Source organism: Ovis canadensis, chromosome X (assembly GCF_042477335.2).
Source record: "Ovis canadensis isolate MfBH-ARS-UI-01 breed Bighorn chromosome X, ARS-UI_OviCan_v2, whole genome shotgun sequence".
NCBI classification, from domain to species: domain Eukaryota; kingdom Metazoa; phylum Chordata; class Mammalia; order Artiodactyla; family Bovidae; genus Ovis; species Ovis canadensis.
The window spans coordinates 54,786,147-54,796,575 of record NC_091727.1 but is presented as its reverse complement, the minus strand read 5'-3'; the positions used below and the strand labels follow the sequence as shown (position 1 = coordinate 54,796,575).

At 61.3% G+C, this 10,429-nt stretch overlaps 1 protein-coding gene and 1 non-coding gene across 4 annotated transcripts; both read left to right on the top strand.

Annotated features, from left to right (window-relative positions):
• The first annotated feature begins 317 nt into the window (after positions 1 to 317).
• LOC138930237 (melanoma-associated antigen D4) lies at positions 318 to 7,899 on the top strand. 3 transcript variants are annotated; one of them, XM_070289987.1, is made up of 13 exons: positions 318 to 413; positions 1,396 to 1,606; positions 1,979 to 2,812; positions 3,169 to 3,375; positions 3,485 to 3,548; positions 3,789 to 3,868; positions 4,269 to 4,360; positions 5,011 to 5,090; positions 5,179 to 5,221; positions 5,632 to 5,694; positions 6,651 to 6,765; positions 7,078 to 7,508; positions 7,693 to 7,899. In XM_070289987.1, the coding sequence occupies exons 2-13, from the start codon at positions 1,397 to 1,399 to the stop codon at positions 7,700 to 7,702; spliced, it is 2,229 nt and encodes a 742-aa protein (XP_070146088.1). In that variant the 5' UTR covers positions 318 to 413; position 1,396; the 3' UTR covers positions 7,703 to 7,899. The 3 variants fall into 3 exon arrangements, with proteins under 3 accessions (XP_070146088.1, XP_070146090.1, XP_070146089.1); XM_070289989.1 differs by having other exon boundaries at positions 7,078 to 7,520; XM_070289988.1 differs by having other exon boundaries at positions 326 to 413; positions 1,366 to 1,606.
• Positions 6,273 to 6,399, top strand: LOC138931279 (small nucleolar RNA SNORA11). Its single transcript, XR_011446525.1, has one exon. It is a non-coding gene; the product is annotated as a small nucleolar RNA SNORA11 (small nucleolar RNA).
• Positions 7,900 to 10,429: the final 2,530 nt, after the last annotated feature.

Here is a 10,429-nt window from a genome sequence, read left to right as displayed (position 1 = left end):
AGGGCAGGGCTGAGAAGCATTGTGCAAAAGTGGGGGGACTGAGGGTATGTGATGGATGGGTTGGAACCGCAATACAGGGCGCGCGTGCCCGCGTCCCCGGTCGGTGTCGCGGGGGCGGAGGGGTTGACAGTGAGGGGAAGCTGGCGGGAGGGAGAAAACGCCCCCACCCCACCCCGCCCACCCACTGGCGGAACCGCATGCGCACAGGGGACCTGGTGGAAAAGGCTTTTGTTGGGAGAGCGGGCCGGCTGGAGGGGTCCGCGCATGCGCAGGCTGCCCAGCCGCGGGGGGTGGGGGGGTGCGGGGAGAAAAGGGGCGGGGTGGTGGGAGCTGCTGTGCTGGCAGCAGTAGGCGAGGGCGCGGCTGCGGGGTTCCTGGTGCTGAGGACGGACGCCATTGGAGCCCCAGGGAAGGTAAGGATCCAGCCCCAGACAGGACCGGGAGAGGGCAAGTGGAACCGGGTACGCTGTGCCCTTCCTCCCCACCCCACCCCCGCCCCCGGATGTGAACAAAGCCGAAGCACGCAGAACTTGAACCCCATTAGACCCGTGGTCAACAAAGGAGCCGCCCCCCACCACGGCCACCAGACCCAGGCTGCCCGATTCGAGCCCTGCTTAACACCGGAGCCCACCATCTGAACACCTTTAACGGACGCGTGTGCTCCGTGCTGAGCTGCCTTAGCGCGGAGGCCCCACCCCCACTCCAACCATTCTGAGATCGGTGCAACCCAACTGACGGCTTTGCCCCCTTCCCCGAGTTGCGATCCTGGCCTTTGAGACCTGCAGCGCTTCCAGTTCGAGCCTCGCCTAGTCGGGGGACCCCCCCCCCCCACGGAACCCCACTCCATCCCTCGTGAGCACTCCTGTATGAGTCCAGCCTAGACCTGAATCACCTGAATCCCTCCCTCCCCCCCGCCCCCACTGCGACTTAGAGGGTCGCTGGGATTCATTTTCCCAGAGCTTCCAGCAGTCCCCGTTGTCTGAGCCTTCTCATGCCTTCTCCTCCCCAGCATCCTGGCCCCCTGCTCCAGCCATTAAATCGAGGCGCTTTATTTCCCCTCTCTCAAAGCATCTCTTCTGGGACTCTCTGGACTGAAGCTCGCCAGTCCACCCCTTGTTCCAATCCAGCCGCTGGTCTGGGGAGCCTGTGTGACCTAAACTCCCCTTTCAGTGCAGGGTCTCCGCCGACCTCCTCTGTCCTCCTAGGGCTCTGTCTCTGAGGGAATCTACCCCAGCAGCCCTCACCCCCGCCCCAACCTTACACTGCCTGGGAACCCGGTGACTGCAGCCCTCCACCTCCTGAGAGATCCCGCCTCCTGCTGGATCCCGCCCCCTCCCCCTGAGGAGGCCTCCTCATCCCTCTCAGGCTGAGCCCTCTTCTCCTTGGGACCCCCAGCATGGCAGAGGGAAGCTACCGCAAGGAATCTGAAGGGTACAACGTTGAAGACATGGACGAGGGTAGTGATGAAGTCGGGGAGGAAGACATGGTTGAAGGCAACGACTATGAAGAATTTGGTGCTTTCGGAGGCTACGGTGCCCTCACCAGCTTTGACATCCGCATCCTCAGAGCCTTTGGGAGCTTGGGTCCAGGCTTTCGCATCTTAGCGGTGAGGCCCCTCCTCGGCCACCTGCTAGCCCTGGGCCTTCTCTCTTGTGACGTCAGGGAGGATGGGAGGAGGGGGCCGATGAGGGCTGGAGTTGAAGGGGGAAGGACTGCCCAGCTTACCCAAACCTTCCCTCTCCTACTGGGAGCAGCGGGGGGTGGGGGTGGGGGAAGCTGGGCGGGGACGGATGTGGGGCGGGAAGTGCTGGGAGGGCCCGGGGGCTGGTCGGAGGCTGGCCGACACAGGGGGAGCTATCTGTGTAGAGCTATCTGCCTTCCCCTCCCCTGCCATGCCATGCCCTGCCCTGCCCTCCCCTCCCCTCCCCTCCCCTCCCCTGCTCTGCCCTGCCCTCCTTTCCCCTCCCTGGTCTTGCAGAATGAGCCCTGGGAACTGGAAAACCCAGTGCTGGCCAGAACTCTGCTGGAGGCATTTCGGATGGATCCAGAAACACTTGCCAATGAGACGGCTGCCCGTGCTGCCAACGTAGCCCGGGCCGCCGCCTCTAACCAAGCTGCCCGGGCTGCTGCCACTGCTGCCCGTGCCACCTACAATCAGGTGGTCGCTAACCACCACCCGGTGGCCACCCACCAGGCGTCAGGAGGCGATACCCAGCCCGTGACATCTGCTGCCCAGGCTCCGGCAGCCACCCCTGAGACAAGCATCGCTTCTCCGCACAGCTCCCAGATGCTAGTCAACAGCGAGATGGCTGCCCCTGGGGCTCCAGCAAGGTCCCCACAGCCGCAGACATCCTCCCAGGCCCAGGAGGCTGCAGCCGAGGGCCCTAGTACGGCCTGTGCTTTCCCCCAGGCCTCGCGTGCAGGTGAGATGGATGCCACCCGACCCAAGACAGCCTTCCTGGGTCAGAACGACGCCTTTGATTTCAGCCAGCCGGCAGGTGTCAGTGGCATGGCCTTCCCACGCCCCAAGAGACCTGCCCCGGCCCAAGAGGCTGCCACAGAGGGCCCCAGCGTTGCCTCCAGGGGCACCCAGGCAGCCTCTGCCGGGGAGGGGGCAGCCACCCGGCCCAAGACGACCAAGTCCGGGAAGGCTCTCGCCAAGACTCGCTGGGTGGAGCCTCAGAATGTTGTGGCGGCAGCTGCCGCCAAGGCCAAGATGGCCACGAGCATCCCTGAGCCTGAGAGTGCAGCTGCCACTTCTCAGCAGAGTGCGGAGCCCTGGGCCAGAATGGGAGGCAAGAGGACAAAGAAGGTGAGACCTCCCTGCTTTCTCCCACCCTCCTCGCTCCCCTGCTTTCTCTGCCCTCTCAGCTCTCTGCCTCCTCCCCTCCCTTCCTCTCCCTCTTCTTCCCCCTCCCTCTTCTCTCAGCTTGTCCATGTTTCTCCAAGCCAAGCTTCCCAGCATGTTTTTACTCCACGTAGTCCCTACCCTTGGGCCTGGAGGGAGAAGCGGTTGGCTCAGTGCCTGGCACTTAGTAAGCACTGGGCACGTGTCATCCACGTGTCATCTACTACCCTTATTTCCAAGTACCTGCTCTGGCTAAGATGTGTGCCAGGCGACTCAGGGAGCCTGGGCGCCCTGAGTCTCTCCTCTGTCTAATGGTACAGTCCAAGCACCTGGATGACGAATATGAGAGCAGCGAGGAGGAGAGAGAGCCTCCTGCGGTCCCACCAACCTGGAGGGCATCGCAGCCCCTGCTGACGACTGCGCGGCCTCAGATGGCCCCTCGGCCCTCCATGGCCCTGAGGTCCCAGGTACCCTCAAGGCACGTGCTGTGCTTGCCACCCCGCAATGTGACCCTTCTGCAAGAGAGGGTAAGAAGGAAGCCTGCCCTTCCCCCTGTCTCCCTCCTCTCCTCCCTTCCGGGCCAGTTCTTTGAGGTCACCCACGCTTTGATCTCCCCGTGCGCTCTTCCTTCTCCAGGCAAATAAGTTGGTGAAATATCTGATGATTAAAGACTACAAGAAGATCCCCATCAAGCGCTCAGGTGGGCAGCCTCTGCCCCCTCCCTGAACTCTGTCCTTCCCCCCTCCCACCACCCTGCCCTGCGGGCCTCCCACCAGATGCCCTCTTCCCGCCAAACACACACAGATCGGGCCTGGCCAATGGCTCCATTGGCACGCTGTGGGGTGCTGAGCGTGCTCCCCTCAGCAGGGCTGACGGAAAGGCTGTAGCTCTGTGGCTGCTGCTCAGCCCTGGGGCTTTGCCCACCCCTCCCCTCCTGCAGACATGCTGAAGGACGTCATCCGAGAATATGACGAACACTTCCCTGAGATCATTGAACGAGCAACGTACACTCTGGAAAAGGTGGGTGTGGGGCCGAGGGCAGCTCTGTGGAGCAGGAGCCGCAGGGAACCCTTGCCCGCCTCCCCCCTCTGCATCCCCTCAAGGCCCAGGGGCCGGACTGCACGCTCTGGAGGGAAGCCCTCCCCGGCCTCTGCACCTCGGAGCTTCCTCTGCAAGCCTCCTCCCCTCCTTCCTCCCGCTCCTGCTCTCTGAGCGCCTGTGGTCTCCTGAGGTGGCTCCCATTGTCTCAGCCAGTGTCACTGCTCCCACAGGGCACTTCCTCCATGGCCTCTCCTCTCCCTCCTCCTCCAGGGCTTGGGGTTCCCCGCCAAGAAAGAGTTCTAACAGGGAATTGAATGACCGCCTGCAGGACACCCGGCGTGGATGTTTGATCTCACATTCCGTTTTCTCCCCGCTGTAGAAGTTCGGGATCCACCTGAAGGAAATTGACAAGGAAGAGCACCTGTACATTCTCGTCTGCACACGGGATTCGTCAGCCCGCCTCCTGGGAAAGTGAGAAAGCACAGGAGGCCGGTGGTCTTCCTTGGTGGTGCCTGGCCCCTCCTCTCGAGAGACGGGAAAGTAGGGCCGAGGGGCCTAGCACGGCTCCTACCCAGAGTTAGCAGTGCTGAGCAGCTAAGGGCGGGCAGGGGCAAGTAGCTTGGGGCGAGGCTTTGTGGCTCTCTGGGTTTCAGCCCTGCCCACCCTTCCCGCCCCTGTCTTCCTGGGAAAGCAGGCTTCTTGATTGCCTCTCTCTGCTAAGGTCCCAGCCAGGGCTTGGCAGAGTGGGCCTCGGGCAGGGGGCGGGGAAAGGGGAGAGTGGGGGGCGGGGGTCTCCAGTGGAGTCGTGCTCCAGATGCAGTGGGCAAAGGGCAGGGAAGATCAGGGTGTGCCTCTGGTCTCAGGGTTGCCAATCGTCTGCTCCCCGCCTAACCCCATCCTCGACAGAGCCCTGGGAAGAGGTGTTAGCATCCACATTTGATGGATGAAGGGCCTCAGTCTCAGGCCGAGGAAGGAATTGTCTGGACCAGGTATAGCAAGCCATACAGAGTGGGAGGAACTGCCCTGTAGCCCAGCAGTGTGGGAGAGGCTAGTTGGGTGAGCCGGCTGTGGTCACCTGGGCAAATGGCTGCTGGACAGGATCCCTCTTTCTACGCCTTCAGGACCAAGGACACTCCCAGGCTGAGTCTCCTCTTGGTGATTCTGGGTGTCATCTTCATGAATGGCAACCGCGCCAGCGAGGGTGAGTGGCTGGACAGGCAGCTGGGGGGTTGCCCGTCGTCTCACCTCCCTCCGTCTGCTAAACTCTTGTACCTCATCTCTTCTCACAGCTGTCCTCTGGGAGGCACTCCGCAAGATGGGACTGCGCCCCGGGTATGTTTGGGGGCTCCTGGCTCCCGCTCCTCAGTGTGTCCTTGGGCACAGGAGGCCCCGGGATTGCAGTGGCCTAGCGGTCTCTGTGGGGCGTGGCATCCTGGACTAGGTAGAGCGCCAAGGCTGCACCAGGGTGCGTGGGGAAATGGTCCTGAACCCCGAGCCCTCTTCTGCCCCGTGTGCCCTCTCTGTTCCCACACGAGACCTCAGAGACACCAGCAGACCTCGGGGCTCCATCCAGCCCCTCCCTGGGGCCCTGCTGACAAGTGGCGGCCTGGCCTCTGCTGCCAGCCCAGGCGTCCGTGAGGACGCCTCACAGGCTAGGAGGCCCTCAGTCCTGCTGGGAGCGCTCCTGCTCAACCCAGGCACTGCCACTCTCTCTAGTCACGCCTTCCTTTCCTTGCACTCAGGGTGAGGCACCCATTCCTTGGCGATCTGAGGAAACTCATTACAGAGGACTTTGTGAAGCAGAAGTGAGTATCTTTGCCCCCCACTCAGGCCTTCCTCGGGTGCTGCTCTGGCTGAGGACGCCATTCCCCGGCCCGTGTCTTAACACCAGAGGGATGGGTGTCTGGTGTGAGTGTGGCGTGGGAGGATGCGAGTGTCGGGGGCACGGGGACAATTCCAGGGAGGCCTGGGGAAAGGGAGCACTTGCGGTCTGTAAACACCGGGTGGGACAGTACAGCCCCCACCTCCTTCAGCACCTGCCCTGTAGGCAGTGTCCCGGCTTTACATCTCACGGGCCTGGGACTCAGAGAGTGGAAACCTGATCATGGCCCTGACGGGGGTAAGGCCCATCTGGGCCTGGAGCCTGGCCCTGCTGATTTTCTAGCCCAGGCTCACCCCATCATCAGTGCTTGGAGATCTCCTGTGCCCTCACAAAGGCCCCGTGTGCATGTTCGTCCATCTGCCGCCCCACAAACACACGTTCACAGGTGTTTGGGAGTATGCGTGGAGTCCCCTACTCTTGGTTGACTGTTTCTCCCCATACAGTCGTTTTCTAGGATGGATTCTCCCAGGGTTCCGTCAGGTCACGGACAAGCCCCATGGTGGGTTGTGCTCAGAGCATGGAGCCTGAGGAAATGGCTCCTGCTTACACCAGACCCAGCAGGAATCTGGGTTATTGTGACAAGGGGCACAAAACTCGTGGTCTTCCTCTGAACAAGTACCCTACACGTGCCCCCTACACCCCCCCCCCCCATGTCTACTGGGCAGGACCAGTGGCCTAGGGGTGTGAGCCCCTCCATTTAGGAGGCAGAAACCCTGGGAGCCGGTGTGGAAGTGGGGGCAGGGGGTGCAGGGCCAGGGCAGGCCTCCTGCAGCAGCCGAGCTGCAGCCTCAGGGCTGGGAAGGAACTACCTGGGAGCCACTGGAGCAGCCACAGGTGTGCCTGTCTGGGAGCAGAGGTTTGTTGTCCTCTCTCACACAGGTACTTGGAATACAAGAAGGTCCCCAATAGCAGCCCACCCGAGTATGAGTTCCTCTGGGGTCTGCGCGCCTGCCATGAGACCAGCAAGATGAGGGTGCTGAGATTCATCGCCCAGGTAAGGCAGAGCCCGTGTTCTGGCTGCATCTCCCCATACCTGGTTTGTGTCTTGGTCCCGGCCTCCTGACGCCGTTTGTCCAGTGAAGATGCCAAGGCCCAGCAGGGTTCCCAAGTCACTGACACCGGTTCGCAGGCTGTAGGGAGTGGACGGGGTGAAATCCCAGGTCTGGCGCGGAATGACGGGAGCCTGATTTCAGTCGTGTGGGTCTTTCACATGACTTCGCAAAGCACTTAAGTGAGTGAAAGGCGGGAAGCGGGTGCTGAGCGAGGTAGGGTAAGTGTGCAAATGGTTGCTGTGCTTCCATCGCAGTATCAGAACCGAGACCCCCGGGAATGGAGGGCTCATTTCTTGGAGGCTGTGGATGATGCTTTCAAGACGATGGATGTGGATATGGCCGAGGAGCATGCCAGGGCCCAGATGAGGGCCCAGATGAACATCGGGGAGGAAGCTCTGATTGGACGGTGGAGCTGGGACGATATCCAGGTGGAGCTCCTGACCTGGGATGAGGACGGAGATTTTGGCGACGCCTGGTCCAGGATCCCCTTTGCTTTCTGGGCCAGATACCATCAGTACATTCTGAATAGCAACCGTGCCAACAGGAGAGGTACCTGGAGGGCTGGTGTCAGCAGTGGCACCAATGGCGCGGCCAGCGCCAGCATGCTCGATGGCCCCAGCACCAGCTCCACCATCCGGACCAGAAACGCTGCCAGAACCAGTGCCAGCTTCTTCTCCTGGATTCAGTAAGATTGGAGGTCATTACACGGGACTCTGGAGGCTGGGGTGGAGAGGGGCTGGCAGGTATCAGGGGCAGGCCTGGGGTGGCCTGGGGGAACGAGGAGAGCCTGACAAGACACTCAGTCTGTCCTTGCTGTCCCGCACATGCATTGACACCTCTACTCCGGCTTTTGTGTCTCCTGGTTCCAGGCAGCCCTGAGGAGCTGCGGCAGTCCCCCGCCAAGCCAGAGTGCCTCCGCTGCCCGGTCCCCGACAGAGCACTCCAGGCCCGCTTCTCCCCGTCCGTGGAAGATGGCATGCAAGATGACGCACTCTATGCCCTTCCTGCTTTCATTGTGTGCTTCTCTCGTGCTGTCGTGTTTTGGGTATCTGTGTTACATTAAAGTTGTGAAATCAGTCAGATGTTTCCTCCTTTCCTGGGCAGGTGTGGCTCTGAGCAGCCCGCGGATCTGTCCCCCGCGGGGACAGGCGGGGGCCGCCTCTGCCTAAAAGACAGGCAGGTGTGGGTGGGTCCGGTGCTGGGAAGGACAGAGATGCCCCTGAAGGGGGGCGACCATGAGTTTCCACAGGCTCCGGTCCACAGCTTCATGATCTACACTGTGTGCCCCTAGTCAAACATAGTGGCGATTCACAGGAGCAAGGGTGGGGTGGAGGGCCGAGAGCTGGTGCCACTGTCCCTCCCACCAAGGGACAGGCTCCACAGACATCCCCCAGGACCTACCTGCCCCGCCCCATCTCTGGAGTTGCTGTCCAGGATTCCCTCCCTCATCAGCCACACAATTTTAGGACCTCATCCCTCTTCCCGAGTCCTAAGGACAGCGAGGTAGGCCTCACAGTGACATCCTCACACCTCCAGCAGGTAGAGGAGAAACCATCATAGGCAAGACAGCCTATTTCATGGGAGAAAGCTGCAGGCAGACCTGGACAGCCCATTGCCCATGACCATGACCCGAGGCTCTTCGGGAGGCTCCAGGGTACTTGTCCATGGAAGCAGGGCTCTCCCGGTGAGGCCAAGGCCAGCCTAGGTCCCTGAGTCTTCACGGGCTGTGCGATCCCTGAGGGGCTGAGGCTAAACTTTCATTCCCCAGGCAGACGACAGTGAGGGCAGAGACACTTTGGAACTCTGGGAAGGACTCTGTAGCAGGAAGGGGCCATCTGGGGCTTTTCTGGGTATCTCAGTGATGTCCACAGCTTGGAGGACAAGGCTCCAGGTTAAGAGGAAGGAGAGAGTAGTGTAAAGACCGCAGCCCACCTGCCCAGCCACCCGTTGCTTGGCTCTTTGCCCCAAGAACAGGTTCCACTCCCTCAAGCAGACGTGGATCCTGACCCAGACCCGGTGGAAAGCAAACACACCCATCTCTTGGCTCAAAAATGAGTACGAATTCCAAGCAGGCAGCAGGAGTCCACCACTAGTGCCACCCTTCCGAGTGATGGCCTGGGCCGCACCCCCAGGAGGCAGGCTCTGTGTGTACCCCTCCCTTAAAGACAGGCTTCATGTGGGTTTCTGCCTTATTTGTTGGTGCTTTGCTGTCTGCCTCCCTGGCTGCTGGGTTGATGCCTCGCCCCGTGGACACTCTGATTCTGACAGAGATTCAGTCCCCTCCCAGGTGCCGGTATCCGGGTTGATGGTCCGGATTTGGGGAACCCCGCTCTGGTGTGATGAGTGACACTGGACTATTTCTGGCTCCCTCAACCTGAGACCTCCCAGGATCCTACTGTGCACTCAGCAGGTACCTGCCTTCTCATGGACGAGGTCGGGGCACTCACCACAAGCCATAGGTGTGAGCTGGAGCACTGTGCACCGCAGGCACCTGAGATAAGGCAGCTCATCTGGAAAGCAGGCGAGAGCAGCTCTCAGAGGCAGGATGCTGGGGAAGTCACCACCCCTCCGGGCCTCAAGGCTTGCACCTCTCTCTCCTTCCAACCCCTTCCCCATGGATATCTTCACCTGGCTCCTGCCCCTCCACACCGTGCAGCGGGTGTGCTGAGAGCCGGGTGGGGAGTGAGGAAGTGAGCAGAGAGGCAGCCTCAGGAGCAAAGCGGAAGGCGGGTCCCAGGGATCGGGGACAGACCCTGAGTCCCCCAGAAACTGACGCTTGGCACCGCAGAGGTGGCCGACCTTCAACCCCAGGGCACACATGAGACCAAGGCAGGCCTCCCTCCCACCCCCAGCCTCAGCCGTTCCACGGGGTCCCCCACCACAAAAGCCACAACAGGTCTCAGCCAGTGTTTTCTGAGGCCCTACTATGCACCAGGGCCTTGGCTGAGGTGTACGTGCACCTTGGCAGCTCCCGCAGATTTCTCCCCAGCCCGGGCCTGTGCCCTCTGACTCCTCAGGCACTTGCTGATGGACAAGCATTCACCGATCGATTCCCTTGCGTCCAGTTCCTGATGATTCGCATGCAATGGCTCGCATGGCCTTGATGTCAATCACCAGATAGCCTCAAGGGAGCAGATGACCAGGCACATTCCATGGATGAGGACCCTGAGGCTCTTGAGAGGGAAGGCACTTGCCCTGAGTCCCACAGCCAGGAAGTGGCAGTGCTGGGACTGGAACCCAGGATGCTTTGAGCCCAAATGTGTGCTCTGACCACTGCAGTCTGTTGCCACTGCCTTGGAGGGATTCACAGTGCCGTGAGGTGACACCCCCACCTCTCACTCCTCTCTGCAAACACCCCCTCTCCTGATCACTCAGGAAACATATACAGCTTTCCAAATCCCTTCACTGAGCCAGAACCCCACCCCTCATGGCCTCCCTGCCCCTGAGGGTCACCCTAGGCTTTTGAGGCCTGCCACTGCCCACCAACCTCCTGGCACATCCTCACTCCTGTGGCCTGGAGAGGCCAACACTTCAACATCCTGGTCAGAAATGGACTCTCACACCTGAGGGGGACACAGCAGTCCCTTTCCAGGCCAGTTGCCCTAG

Coding starts and splice junctions, on each gene's coding strand:
- LOC138930237 (XM_070289987.1), top strand. CDS start 1,397: ATGGCAGAGGGAAGCTACCGCAAGGAATCTGAAGGGTACAACGTTGAA. Junction 2,813..3,168: donor GAGGCAAGAGGACAAAGAAG/GTGAGACCTCCC, acceptor CTAATGGTACAG/TCCAAGCACCTGGATGACGA. Junction 4,361..5,010: donor TCAGCCCGCCTCCTGGGAAA/GTGAGAAAGCAC, acceptor CTACGCCTTCAG/GACCAAGGACACTCCCAGGC.